We start from the raw sequence: 15,134 nt of genomic DNA on the forward strand, positions 1-15,134 counted from the left end.
TATGGCTAAGTTCCCAGCTTAAAAACTCCGTAAGTTTAGTTTAGGAAATGTCACCCTTTCAGGTCAAGGAGAAGCACCGGTGTTGGGGAACAGAAAGAATATGAGAGAAGGGAGAAATGAAGGAAGACACAGAGGAAGAGGAAAAGAAGGAGGAGGATGAGCAACAGCAGTAGGAGACCAACTCCTCACCCTTTAAGGAGGTAAGGAGTTTGTAGTGAAAGCTAAAAACCAATGACACCTACAGGGTCTCCAGTGAGAGATTGAAAGAAAACAGTAACAAGCTCAGGTTTTCTTTGAGAGGGTGAGGAGGTGGGATCTTATCTAATCAGATATGGGACACCTTAGGTTCCTGTCTTTGTACATTAGATGGAATGTCATGGGTGTCTAAGGGTCACATGTCAAGGAGAGAGCTGAAAGGGGGTTATTTTTTCTTTTACATTTCTTTATTTTTATTTTATGTGTATGAGTGTATTGCCTGCAATACTTGTAAGTGCACCCATGTTGTGCAATGCCCGCGGAAGTCAGAAGACGGCGTCGGATCCCCAGGAACTGGAGTTACAGACCGTTGTTAGCTGCCATGTGGGTGCTGAGCCATCTCTCCAGGCCCTATGTGTTCACTCTGAGCCTGAGCCACCAGATTCCATAAAACTGGGCTTCAGAAATTGACCACATTGTTTCCTCCTTGGTTCTAATTGGTGGAACCTATTCAATCGTCCTGAACCCAGCCATATAGTCATGTTTGAAGCGGATCACCTTTTCAGAGAAGACTGTACACCTATGACACACAAGAAATAAAACTCAAAAAGCACTGCAAGATCCACAGCTAGACAGGTTTTGACTTAGATTTGATATTATTGAGATGCAACTGGAAATTTTTTTTCTAGAAAATTCCTTCAGTTGTCAATGTTAAATTGCATTTTTAAGGGCTGGAGAGATGGCTCAGTGGAAATGGGTTTAGTTCCCAGCACCCACATGGTGGCCAACAATCATCTCTAACTCCAGTTCCAGGGGATCTGGAGACCTCTTCTGATCTCCATGGACATTGCATGAAATGGGTGCACTTACATACAGGTAAGCAAAACACTCATATCCATAAAATAAAAATAAATATGTTTTAAGTGACATGGGCATGATCCTTATTGCAATAAAATGAAACGGATGCTCTGGGATATCTTTTTTAGGTGTGTTCTTTTTTAGCAGGACATATTATCTACTTTTTTCTTCCTTTCATGTGTATGTATGTTGGTGTGAGTGTGCCCGTATGTGTGTTTGCATTTGTGGTTGTCTGTGTCACTGTGTGTGGAGGCCCCAGGTTGATACCAGGAATTTTTCTCAATTTCTCTTTCACATTATTCATTGAGGCAAAGTCTCTCAGTCAAACCCAGAGTTCACCCATTCAGCTAGTCTCTGTAGCCAGCTTGCTCCAGGGATCCTCTGTATTCACCTTCTGAGGCTGGAATTACAGGTGGGCCACCATACTCACTCAGTATTTATCTGAATTCTGGAGCTCTGAACTCTAGACCTCTTGCTTGTGTGGCAAGTGCTTTAACTGCTGAGCTCAACCCAGTCCCATATTAACTACTCTTTGGAACTGAAAACTAATGTTTTCTTCTTGTTTGCTGCTTTCATCATCAGGTCAAAATTAGTATTTATCTTCTTTCAAGGATTTCCTCAGCAGAGATTTTGGCAATATACATACTTCAAATAGCTCAGAGGCATTTTGAAAGAAAGATTCTTTGCTGACTAGGATGCCCAAAATACTTTTGTGACCCAAAATAGAACTATATGGATCAGAAAGAACTCAGCTCTGTCATTCTACAGGTGCAGATTTTGAAGCTCAGTTTTACTCCAAATAGCAGCGAGCAGTACTGTTACAAAAGGCTGTTTCTAATTTCTGCTTAGACAGCAATACCATCATTAGAAAAATGGCATTTCTCAAACTTTAAAATTAATACAATCTGACAGCAAATTTTGTTAAAATACAGATTGTGATTCAGCAGCTCTGGGGTGGGGTTTGAGATTCTATCATTTTTTTTTCATTTAAAGATTTTTTTATTGAATTTTTGTGTATTTTATACATAAATCATCTTTATACCCCCTTCCCCTTTGGTACCCTCCCATAGCCCCCCCCCGGAGTTCATACATTTGGTCATTTGTATTAAGGCCTATTATGTAAAGTTAATGTTCCAAGATGTCCCTCAGTGAAAGTTCATCCACCAGGGTTTAGTCAGCCTATCTAGAGTCTCTCCCTTCAAGAAGATGAGCTGTTCCTCACCCAGCAGTAATCAGCTGCCAATAATTTGACTATGAGTGGGGCCTGCTGTTAATTTCCACAGTTCTGAGCTGGGCTTTTGTCTGCCTAAGTTTGCATGGGTCTTGTGGATACTGACACCATTGCTGTAGGTTTGTATGACAAGGGTCCCAGGTGCCTGTAGGACTATTTCCTTATGGTAATGCACATCCTCCCCAACTTTCGAAATGGTCCCTGAGCCCTGGGTGGGTGGACCTCAATATAGGAGTCCTGTCCAAGGACCCACACTCTGCCAACTCTTATTCTCTGCTTTTTGGCCATTTGTGACCTTTTGTATTTCTGGCCCTCTGTTGCATGAGGGAGCTTCATTGGTGAGAATTGAAAGATTCATTAGTGTTCCCTTCATCCCTTGTTCTATGTTCTGTGAGTCTTAGGTGTAGAGGTTGCATCCTAGATGTGCCATTTAGGCTTGGGCAATTCACAGAGACTCTGTGTGTGACCAGTGGTATAACTCTGTAATAATCTCTGTCTGTTGAAAAAGAAGCTACTTGTATGGGTGGTGACTGGGATACTTGTCTGTAAGAGATTCTACCTTTCTAACAAACACCCACTTGACGCTCATGCTGCAGACCCCTGGATAACACTTTTGAGAAGCAAGGACATCAAAACACATGGGTTCACAAACTGGATTTGCTGGCAGGAAATTTTGATCAAGCTACTTTCACTTTTCAAGCCCCAATTCCCTCATTTTAAAAACAAGGTCAATGGATTCTATTGTGTCTGGTTAACATTGAATGACAAAATGTATGTATTTAAATAACAGTTCCTGGCTCATGCTAAGAGATTGTTCTCCTAATTCAGTGTATATTCTACTAGTTAGCCTCATCCTCCCTCATTTCAGCCAGGCCAGACTTGCCAAAGCAGTCTGAACCCCATCCACAAAAAATTAGGTGCAGCCATGCAAATTTAAGAGGGGTTCTATTTATTTGTATTTTTTGTGAGATGGACGGTAGTCTCCATATGTAGCTCAGGATGGTTTTGCATTCCTGAGTCCAAGTGATCCTCCTACTTCAAAGTCCTGAATGTTGGTTTTACAGGTATGTGCCAGCATGTCTGGTTTATGGTTCTTAGTTACTTTTCTGTTGCTGTGATAAGATACCCTGATAAAAAACAACTTAAGGGAGGAAGGGTTTATTTTGGTTTATAGTTCTGGGGAGATAGAGCTCATTGTCATAGGGAAGACATGACATCAGGCAGGAAAGGCATGGTACATGAGGCTGGATGGCCACACTGCATCCACAAGTAGAAGCAGAGAGTTAATAGAAAGTGAAGTTGGGCTATAAAGCCTCAAGGCCTGCCTCCCAGTGACTCACTTCCTCCAGCGAGGTTCCACCTCCTAAAGGTTCCACAATCTTCTCAAACTACTACTACTATCTTAGCTCTTTTTTTGAAGACAGGGTCTCCCTGTAGCCCCAGCTGGCGTGTAACTTGCTAGGTAGTCCCAGCTAGCCTGTATCTCACTGAGATCTGCCTGTCTATGCCTCCCAAATGCTGGGATTAAAGGTGTGCTCCATTATGCCTGACCTGTCTTAAGTTTTTATCTTGTGGAAGGACCTCTCACAAAGTGTCCTGGATAGCTTTAGTGTCAACTTGATACACCTGGATTGAGGGAGCCTCAACTGGGGAATTGCCTTCATTGGACTGGCCTGTAGCCATGTCCAAGGGGCATCTTCTTGATTGCTGAGTGATGTGGGAGGGCCTAGCCCACTGTGGGTGATGCCACCCCTGGGGAGGTGGGCCTGTGTTGCATAAGAAAGCAGGCTGAGCAGGGGCCAATAAGCAGCATTCCTCCATGGCCTATGCTCCAGCTCCTGCCTCCAGGTTCCTGTCCTAAGTTCCTACTTTGGGCTCCCTGATGAACTGTGACCTGGGAGATATAAGCCAAATAAACCCTTTGCTCCCAAAGTTGGTATTGGTCAAAGTATTTTGTCACAGCAATGAAGAAAAAAACTAGAACACAACCCCCGGGCCAGCGGAGCAAGCCAGTAAGCAGCATTCCTCCATGGCCTGTGCTCCAGCTCTTGCTTCCAAGTTCCTGCCCTGAGTTCCTACTTTGGGCTCCCTGATGAACTGTGACCTGGGAGATATAAGCCAAATAAACCTTTTCCTCCCCAAGTTAGTATTGGTCAGAGTGTTTTGTCACAGCAATGGAGAAACAAACCAGGACACAAAGACATTCATTTGTCCCCAAAAGTGTACCTGATAACATTAAGGATACAGGAATCCTTACAATATTTGAGATAAACATGTTGAAGGGATGTCACCTGGAGATTTAGTCCTTTGACTTCTTCCTAAAATGCTGTCATATAAAAACACTTGCTTTTCCTCTTCAAGATAGCCCACCTTTAAGAAATGAATTATCTTACCTTGAAAAAGTATAGGAGGCAGGAATCCTCCAGCTCTAGAAGAACATTCCCCTTCCGCCACCATTATCTCCTTCCAGAGTTAGCTTTCATAAGTGATCACTTATAAAGATGACCACCTGGTTGTGCTCAGAATTTAACTAGGTATGTGGAGTGTTTGTGAAGAGAAAACAAGTTCTTAAAGTGCCTCAAAGCTTATTGTAGAGTTGACTCATGCTTTCAAGGCAACACACTCTCAGAGCAATTTTGAGTTTATGAAGGGTGCCGAAGGGTGTGCAAAATAATGAAAGCACGATATGTGGGGGTGACTAAATCTGGGACTTTAGGGCCAGGGGAATTTTGAATTTTGGCTTCCCACCCATTGCTTCTCTAAAGAGCTTTCTACTATTCAGAGGAACTTACCCTGGAGAAAGCCATTTAGGCTAATCACATAATGCTGCCAAGTTTCAGGTTCAGAAACGTTGAAGTTGAAGTTAAGGCTATGAGCGAAGGGTCTGATCATAACTCCTGGCAATGAAAACAGGTCTTGGATATATTAACCCATTCTTGGATTGTTTTTATAATTATTCCCATGAAACCATTCCCCCCAGGCAATCAAAATGAAAAGGATCACAATTTGCCAAGTACCATTTCACTTTTACTCTTAATAATTGAATCTCTAAGTCATTACTGGGAAGAACCAAAGTTAATTGAGGCTGAACATGCTGTGCAAGCAGATTTCTGTCCAGAGAGTTCTGACAATGCGTGGCATTTGGGCATACTCACCCGGAGGTTTCACCTGCTCAGTGAAGGTCGGCATGTAAGGACTGATAGTCAGAAACAGCATGTACATGCATAAGGTGATCACAGCAGCCAGGGAAGCATAGAAGAAGAAGTAAATGGCTAAAATCAAGCCTGCAGAGCAATAAAAGACGACAATGGTTAATACTTGCTAATAAGCCCTGCCTCTCCACTGAACTCATGGACCAGAACCAACTTAGATTCAGTATATCCTTGTTTATTCAGATTTTGTCAATCTGGAATCAGTGAAGGTTGTGTCAGGAGTCTGCCTGCAGTATACCTTTATAGTACCTCCAATGGAAGGTCTTGATGAACATATGACTATAGGGGAGTGAGTTCAACATACAGCAGAGGGAAAATTACTGGGGAGTCTTCTGGGCAGTGGTTTATGCCCTGAGTCATCTTCCAAATCATTCTTCACTATTCATTGAGGCAGGTGCCCTGAAGAGTCCTAGCAGCTTGGTTTCAATGATAACATGTATTTTCAAGTGGTGAAAATAGCATTTCATTTCACATAGTTTATAATTCAAACTGTTGATTAATTCCCACTGGACTTGCCTCTAATCAAGGCAAAGTGAGTTTTACCCTACTTATTTCAAATCTTCTTCATCCTTAGCAAAGTTTAAGTGGCTCTGCTTACCAAAGAGAACACTAATGAAGGATGAGGAAGGCAGTAGGAGTAAATTGTACTTAATCACTCACACTTGCTGTCCGTAAACTTGGGCAAGTTTCAGAGCCTCTCTGCACCCCTGATTCCTCACATGTAAAATCAGATTAAGCACCTACCTCATATCCTTAGCTATATTTTAACAATATCTGAAATTCAATCTTTTCATAATCTTATCCTGATTCTACCACTTCCTGGGTGTTTAATCTTGGAGATGATGTCCAGCACGCTGGGCTTCAATATCCTCCTCTGGAAAACAAGGACAGTAATGTAGTACTTGCTATATTAAATAAGCATTAAATAATGCATATCAACACCACGGCACAGAGCCTGGCAGATCCTAAGTGCTCTATAAATGGTATCCATCATTATTTTAATTTTATTAATATTGTTATTATTGCTATAGGATCAGATACATAGTTGCATGAATCGCCCCTCTTTGGGCTGTGTTAGGACTATGTTCGTCCCAGGACTATGTAGCACAGGGTGAGGCAAATAAGCATGAGATAGCTGCCAAGAAGCTCTTTTCAAGCCCTCCTTGGGGAACTCTCAGGCAATAAGATTTGGCTCTGCTTATAGCAGTGACATGATGTTGGAACTACAAATTTGAACTGAATCACGAACCAGAAACTGGAACAGACCACAGAACTTTACTGTACCCTAAACTGAACTGAAGAAATAATTTTAAAAATGCACTATGACTTGTACACACTCAAACAAATAAATCACAAACATACAATAATAAAAGAGAGAGAGAGAGAGAGAGAGAGAGAGAGAGAGAGAGAGAGAGACTGTAGTAATACAACTGGAAATGGAACTGAACCTTTATGTTTTATAAGATGAACTAAAGTAGAAATGGACCATGAACACACTGATTCAGTGGAAGTCCTAGAGAGGGAATAGTGTCTGTGTGTCCATGATCCTTGCCTGTTGCTCACTGCCTACACTAATGGGATGTAGCCTGTGCTTCCTTTTTCATTTCTCCATCCCCATTCCCATTCTGGGAATGGATCAGCAGCTTGAGCCATCCTAACGGACCAGGAGTCCCAGTTTCATGTATAAAGGGGAATCATTGGAATATAGGTATATTCCCTTGATAATATCTTCTTTCTTTCTTAAGATATGTGAGCCAAAAAGCTGTAGATAGGAGAATGGCATCATCAATGAGTCCCTTTGGCCTTATCTGGGTAGAGGTGACCTGGAGTCTTTGGTAACCTATCTCTCTCATATGCCCCCAAGCAAAAACAAACAAACAAACAAAAAACAAGCACAACTTCCACCTGAAGACATCAATCTCTCCAATTCTTTCTGCTGAAGATGTTCAGGTTTTACTTGGGCAGTCCTCCTCTAGGCAATCTAGACTTCTTTCCTGAATAACCCCCACCCAGGCTTGGAGAGACCATGAAGTGCTCATTCTCTCAACGCTTCAATCACCAAAACAGCCCATCTGGTTTTGAGGCTCTACAAATCACAGTCTTGTTCATTGCTGGAATTCAGGAAGATGGTGAGGCATTCTGGTAAGAGAATGAACTCTGGTATTTGAATTCCAGCACTGCCATTTAGTTACTGTGACTTTACATACTTTACATACCCTGTTTAAGCCTTGTTTTCTGCATCCGTAAAATTGGGACAATAATTTGCAGACCAAGAAGTGAAGTGAATTCTCGCTGAATCCCAGGGCTCTGGGTCCGTGCCATCTTTGGAGGCCTCCTGCTATACCACTTCATTTGGCTCTTCTCAGTAACCAGTAAAATAACATATAGTTCCTAAAATAGAGGTTGCCTAGCTACCACAGGAAAAGACCAGACTATATTAACAGGCTAGGTGAGTAGGTTGGACATGTTGATGTCCAGGTTGGAGGATGGTTAGTAAATGTTCAAGTGGTCAGGAAACAGGACAGCAAGGCACATACTTTATGACCTATGAATTCATATAAATATTTTCCCTTTGCCCAGGGATAGTCTGACAGGTGCCTGAATTGTTAAACTCTCCTCAGACTTGCTAAACACAGGTCTGGCTACAGCCTACTATGAAGCGTCCCTATGTCTATATCTTCCCAAAGTACTTGAACCTTCCTACTTCATCCCTATTTGTTGACCCATGGATCATCATCCCAAGAGCACTTTAGATGAATGATCATCTGCTGAGGATACTAAGGCCATTTAAGGGTTAAAGTATGGCTCTCTCCCAGAATCACACTTGCATTTCACATAGCCTGTTTTTCCAGTCCTCTTTAGGCACAAGAGAAACAGCTGTGCCCCTCTGGAGCGCCAATGAGTGTCCAGCATTTGTCTTCAGCTTCCAGATCACTGGAATGCCCCTTAAATGGTACATTTGTTCCAGTTGAGAGATCTTAGGATGGGCAGGGGTGGGGCTGGAAATAGAGGAGGGGCAATGAAAGAAGAGTGTTGTTTAGAGGCTCACACTTGCCATTCCTGATTCCAGGAAATAGAGCTGGCTACTTCATTCTAACTGAGCTGCATTAGAAACATTGACTACAAAAGGGAGAGACTGCTTAGCAAAAGGGAACCTTGGGTGGAATCACCAACAATTTCAATAATCTAGACCCTTGGCAGTAGGGGGCTCTTTATCCACGGCGTCCAGTATTTTTTTGTTTTTGTTTTTCTTTCTGTGGATTAACTGAGTTGGGAATCAGCAACTGTTCTTTATTTCTGAGCTGTGCAGAGTGTGGCAAGTGTGAATTTTACTACAGGCAAAATCTTCTGAGAAGAAGGCTCAGCAGCAATAGTTTAAGAAGTGAGTAGGACCCTGGGAAGGGAGTTCTGGGGTGTTTGTTAAGTAAAAATGGTGACAGCATGTGGCACAAAGAGAAAGAGCTAAGGTAAAAAATGCTGCCATTGATCAAGCAACAAAGAAACTCAGCCTTAGTCTCTAGTAACGGTCTCCTTAAACCCAACTCTTCCGTGTCTACCACGGAGTTATAAAGCCCCCATAAACTGAGGTCATGACAGGCTCCTGGGTTCTTCTTATCATCCTAGAAATAGTCTTCTGCATATTCCTTTGAACCTTACATCTTTAACATCTTTTTGGAGCCTTACATTGATTTTGTGAAAGAAACGAGTTTCCCCCAGTTTGGCATGTGTGGAGACTGAGGCTATGAGAGAGTAAATTAGTCACATGCATAGAAAGTAACAGGGTTGGGCTATAAGCAACATCCTGTGTTCCTTCAACTCACTCTATTATCTCATATTGAATACTGAGACCAGTAGATTTCAGTTACACATTAAAGTTTGTTCATCTATTTGGTGGCTGTTCCGATGGCTCTGTCCATGGTCCATGTATTTCCCCAGGCATTTGTGTCTTTATATGAAATGATAAGAGAAGTTGGTAACAAACCCACCCAGTGTGTGGCACAGGATCTCTGGACAGGACATCAAGAGTCAAGGACACCAGACTGGGACATTGGGGTGGATGGGACTTACTCCGACTCTGACCTGTTCGGGCAAGAGACATTCTTTTCTCCGGATCCCACAGGTATTCATTCACAATCTGCAATTTTCGCCACCAGGCACTGCCTGTTGACTGACCATGACTCTCTTCTTCCTCCTTTTCTTCCTCTTCCTCTTTATGTTCCTTCTCTTCTTCCTCTTCCTCCAGCTCAGGTGCCATCATCACCTGAGCCTCTTCTTCTGCTTCCTCCTCTTCATCTGCTAAGTAGTTCTGATTTACTTCATCCTGATCATCCTGGAGCAGTGACAGAACACAATCCTCTTTGTGAAAAAATTCCAATAGCATATCCCACCAGCTAAAAGTAAATGGAAACAACTCAATTTTTGGAGCTGCTTCAAATATCTATGTCCCCAAGAAAAATACCATTGTTGTAAGAGATGGATTTTCTTTCTCCACTCTTTGGAGGAAATATCCTTTCTGTCACTCATACTGAATTAATATTATTTCCATAGAGGTGAGAGTTTCATTTTTGACTTCAGGCATTTGGGCTCTTCCCTTAGGACATCTCATGTCCCTGCTTTGTCCTGAGACCTTGGGCTCCTATTTAACTTTAACCTGTCAAGATAGTGCTGAACTCACACTGAAGGACTGAGTAGTCTTAGACAATGTTTTATGTCTACGATGGCGAATTTCCAGTCCAAGTCATCTTTGTCCTGACGTTCCATACACTTTCAGCTGCTTGACCTCACCATCCTCAGTTGCACCTAAAAATAGCCTGGGACAGATATCAAGAGGAGAGGCCAACTGCTGTACCCCTCCTCAAAATTTTGACTGCTTTCCCAAAAGAAACAAGATACAGGGACTCATTTTCTGATTCCTGCTTTAAGCTGGATGGACAGAACCCCTGAGATCTGGGATCTTCCTTAGTTTCCCCTGTAGCCTAATTTAAAAGTTGGGCACGTAGTAAGTACTCAGGTCATATTTGGTGATTGATCACAGCAGTATGTGAGATTTGAAAGAGTGATCTTTGAATGGTTTTAAGAAAGTTAAATGAAATAAAACAAAAAAAGAGAGGAAGAAAGAAAAAGAAAACTCAGTCTTCACCAGTGGCATTTTAAATGCCTCAGAGCCACAGGCTGGAGGATTGTAATGTTGCTGTTTGGGGGTTTGCCAAAGCTCAGTGCTGCAGCAGAAAATCAGGCTACCCTCCCTTCTCTCTGCTGTCCAAGTCTGAAGAGTGTCAGGGCTGGTGCACCTGTTGGGGTTGGACTTGTCAAATGCTAGAGGCCATGGGCTCTGTGCTGCTCCCTTTCTGCATGATTCCTCAAAGGCCACTTAGAGGGCACTCAGCAACCAGTGCTACCTTTGGCAGAGAGTTGGGAAAATTGGATCACTCAGAATCAGTAAAAGAGATACAGAATGACAAAGCTCTGCTCTCAGAATTTAGTCTGCCCCGCACCCTCTAGCTCTTGATTATGAGCCCTCTTGAATTGCTCTCTAATTTGTTCAAATGTACAGCTCCATATCACACATCATATCAGAACTTAGAAAGACTTCCAAAGTTTGATTGTTCAACTAGCTCCATTGAGGGGAGAGGGTCTGGCTAAAAGCCATACAGCAAATTCATGATAGAGTTGGCAGTCTCAGGACGTACGTTTTTTGATACTCTGGACAAAATTTCTCCTCCATCACACGGAACACAAGTGGCTAGAGGTGGTTTAGCAGATTTATGAACACGATAATGTCTTATAGTCTCTGTTCCCAAGATACTGTATGTGCTTATAATCAAGGATCTCTTTGATATGGATTCACAATATAAGGCTTAGGAAAACAAACCTTGTCTGTCATTCAATGCTAAAAGGATTAGTGCTGTTCTAAACTCTCACTTGTGTGCAGACTTATGTACACATTTGATCTCCCAAACTAGACTTTGAATACCCATGAACCCAGGGGGAGGTTCCAGATTTCTTACCTCTTGTGGACCATCCACAGTGTGAAGCTCACAGCTAGGTGGTCATAGTCAGTGGGAGTGATCAGTGATACTGCCTGCACTCTGTAGGGACATTCTCACAGAGCGTGTTGTTCCTAACCCCAGAAGTCATACGTACTAAGACCGGCTACTCATTATGGTCCCTAAGAAACCTATGCACCAAATTCTCAAGGAATTTGAAGCACAAAATTTCCTCATGAAGGGTTTTAAATCGCTTCATCTTTCTGGAACAACTTCCTTTTCTCTCCTGTTCCCTATTCCTGCCTTAAAACTCTGCTTTACAGAGGAAGCAGCTGGCCATGTTCCTCAGCCTTCTCTTATTTGTAGATATGCATGCCCATGATAATCTTATTAAAAGACTTGTCATTAAAGTCTTATCCTCCAAGGAAAAATTAATCTTGGAGCTCATTATCCCTCACAGATTCCTACTACCTGAGCCTTATTTCAGAAACCGCAAGTATCTTCTTTACTCTTCCCTGCGTCCACAGATAGGGAAATGTTGCATTGCGCAAGACAGGTCTTTCTGCAAAGATTCTTTGGTCATGAAGTCCTGTGGAAAATGCACTTTCATGAAATTATTTAACAAAATCCTGGAGGAAATGCTTTGGTGATGAGAATGTTTATCTCTAAGGTTCTGTTTTTGTAAGTTTCCTAAAGTAGCACTACCCTCATGTGATAGTGTGTATGAGAATGCTCAGATACGGTAGTGGGTGTGTGCTGGGGCCCTCATGTTTCCCTAAATGGGAAACCTGAAGGACAGAGAGTGGCTCCATTTTGAGCAATCTAAATATATAACATATAAACAGATATATAAACAAACAGTATGACTGAAAGGATAAATTCGTGTCTTTCATTGAGTAATATCCTGGAAACATTTGAATGGTTGGTTAATTAAAAAAATTACACATATAATTGCATCAAATAATTTATTTTTAACTTGATCAAATATTATATAGAACAAGATCTCCTGTGGCTCTTAAAACTCAAACTTCTCTATCAATAACCAAAATTATACACAGCAGTTTTAACAGTACTACACAGAAAAGAAGCCAAGCAAGGTGCAGCTATATATGCCTCTCATACAGTGACTGCTCTAAGAGATGGGAGTAACTGAAAATTTCAAAAGAATGACTCTACACTAGAATGCTAAGGGAATTCCTTGGCTCTTGACATCAGGTTACAAGAATTTGTGTTTTCTTCTATTGACTTTTGACCGCTTTAACTTAATTTTCTGGTTATATAAGTGTCTATATTCAAAGAAAGATCGTTTATGTTTTGTTTCTTTATGGGGTTCAGTTTATAATACTCCCAGGAAGATTTCAGAATATCTGCTCCCCCCAAGTGTTGTGTATGCCATGCATCCATGATTTAAAGCCAAGTAAATAAACTTTCGGATTAAATAAATTTGCTGGAGATAAGTGGTGACACCAAAGATATGTGGAAATATATGTGCATAATTATGTGTGTTTGTGTATATGTGTGTTACATGCAGTGAGGGGGCAGGCAAGGTGCCTAAATGGGTGGTGAAGGATCAGAGCCTTAAAGAGTTGCATACCACTAATACAGTGGAGAGAGGGCTAGTTAGAAACGAGATGTACATTCTCATGTTGATGTCTCCACTAACTTGCAAGTCAGTCTGGTATTATGCAGCCTTTTTATATAATCATCTCTGGAGAGATGATGTTTAGGCTTCCTTCTAGTTGCTTTCAAGGATTCTATGATTTCCGTTATAGTTTGAAATTTCCGCTTTAGAGAAAGAGCAGCAGGTTACTAAAAGCTACCACCCAAAGGGACTGAGACAGCTGGGTAGGCAGTACCTTTCATTTCCTTTTCCCCGTCCCTTTTCTTTCTTGGCTAATTTTTTTGTAATTGAAACCTCTAATTCCCAGACTTCAAGAGGTCTATTCAAACTCTAGACTCCTAAGAAAAAGCTTCAGAAGGCTCCTTATTCTCTGGTATCTTCCCGTTCCTTTATTTCTGTTCCACACAAAGAGAGGAGCTCTCTTTCCATTCAGCAATTTAGGGTGCTCTGGGGTACTGTGAGTCACTGCTATTTCTCGAAACACTGGGGTTAACTAAGGTTTGTTGTTGCTGTCTATCCCAAGACAAGGCCACCAATAAACCAAGGCCTACACAGCCCCCAACCCAACCCATTAAAAAGGGGGCAGCGAAACATTCTGCTCCCTAAGACTCACAAGTCTGTAGCGATAATCGTAAGGAAAGGCCGGAGCCCTTCTGGAGCGGAGTTGCCTTCTCATGGTTCTTAGTCCGCCAAGGTGCCGTGGAGACAAGCCAGTGGGGGAGAGTTCTGGACCTTCTGCTGGTACAGGAGACAGTGGTTGCTGGGGACACTTGGCAACTACTAAAAGTGAACCCTGCTGGCACGAGCCCTTCCCCAAAATAATCTAACATGTTCTTCTCTCATTGGTTGGCCCCTTCCTGGAATCAAAGGAAAGCCCTTTTGGAAAAGCAAGCTCATCATTACAGGGAGGGGGAGATAGTCTGGGTCACGAGGATGAGCAACTCGCCACCCCCTTCTTGTGTCTTTCCACCCCTTGCCCTTCGCCAGCACCCGAGACATGATGGGCTCAATGGAAATCTTAAGTCATATTCTTCTCTACCGAGAGTTGGATATCAGTGTATGCAAGGGGTGGGGCATGGGGTGGGAGTTAGAGTGAGGGGAGATGGCCAAGAATAACTTGCTTTTTTCATGAGGCTGATCTCATACAAAAGGATCTGCGGTGTCAGGGAAGATTCCCTTTGCTCTCCCTATCCTCCTCCCCCCTACACACTCTAAGCCACCTACAAAATATTCCTTATTGTATCAACCCGTAAACTCCTTAAAATGTGCATTATGCTTTTTGATTTTAAAGATGCAAGGCTCCTGCTTTAAGTCTCCCTGTCCCAAACAGGGTCTTGGATATAAAGAAGCCTTTTTCTAGCCCACATGTCACAGTGGCACCATCAGTCACTGCCCCTCATACACACACCCTTGGAATCCTGGCCAAATTGTGTAGTGGTTGAGATCTATATTTATCTCTTAGCATCAGGGCAGGGAACAAGCCAGAACTTTGCAGTGTCAGTTTCCCAGACATATATAACTCCTGAAGTCAAAATAGGATCCAGCAAAAGGAAAATTAGTAGAAATAGCTAAGATTACACAACATAGTTTGTCTGCATCTTAGTCCACTCCCCTAGGTTCTGAGTGGTTAAAAAGGCCTGGATGGAGTTTGAAATCCTTCATAAATCACTCCACACAGTCATTTCACCCAGGAAGCTGAGAATGCTGCAGAAACTAAGATTCTGGACCTATTCATCACTAAGGAAAACACAATCAGATAAATTTAGTCATAATTCTAACTTTAGGCTGTTTGGGTGAAAATGGCTTCAGTTGTGGTTAATTTTAAATAAAACCTTCATCTATTTTAATGTTACTAATCAGGACTCTTCCTTAACAGAACCTGTCCCAAAGTGTTTTTAAAAAATATTTTATTTATTATTTTTTTTAATTTTATGAGTGTACTGCCTGCATATAGGTAGGTGCACCTATATTGTGCCATGCCTGCAGAGGTCAGAAGAGGGCATCAGATCCCCTGGAACTGGAGTTACCTA

General features: G+C 42.2%; 1 protein-coding gene across 1 annotated transcript in view; it reads right to left on the reverse strand.

Moving 5' to 3' along the window:
- Window positions 1-13,784, reverse strand: part of Atp1b4 (ATPase Na+/K+ transporting family member beta 4) — a 20,682-nt gene extending 6,898 nt beyond the window's left edge. Inside the window, exons 1-4 of the mRNA XM_008833933.2 lie at window positions 13,718-13,784; window positions 9,565-9,826; window positions 5,440-5,568; window positions 5,077-5,181 (exon numbers count right to left, since the gene is read on the reverse strand). Of these exons, the coding sequence (XP_008832155.1) occupies window positions 5,077-5,181; window positions 5,440-5,568; window positions 9,565-9,826; window positions 13,718-13,780 (559 nt within the window). The 5' untranslated portion in view covers window positions 13,781-13,784. The remainder of the gene's footprint in view (window positions 1-5,076; window positions 5,182-5,439; window positions 5,569-9,564; window positions 9,827-13,717) is intronic.
- Window positions 13,785-15,134: the final 1,350 nt, after the last annotated feature.

This window comes from Nannospalax galili, unplaced genomic scaffold, assembly GCF_000622305.1.
Source record: "Nannospalax galili isolate Female #2095 unplaced genomic scaffold, S.galili_v1.0 scaffold75, whole genome shotgun sequence".
In the NCBI taxonomy this organism is placed as follows: domain Eukaryota; kingdom Metazoa; phylum Chordata; class Mammalia; order Rodentia; family Spalacidae; genus Nannospalax; species Nannospalax galili.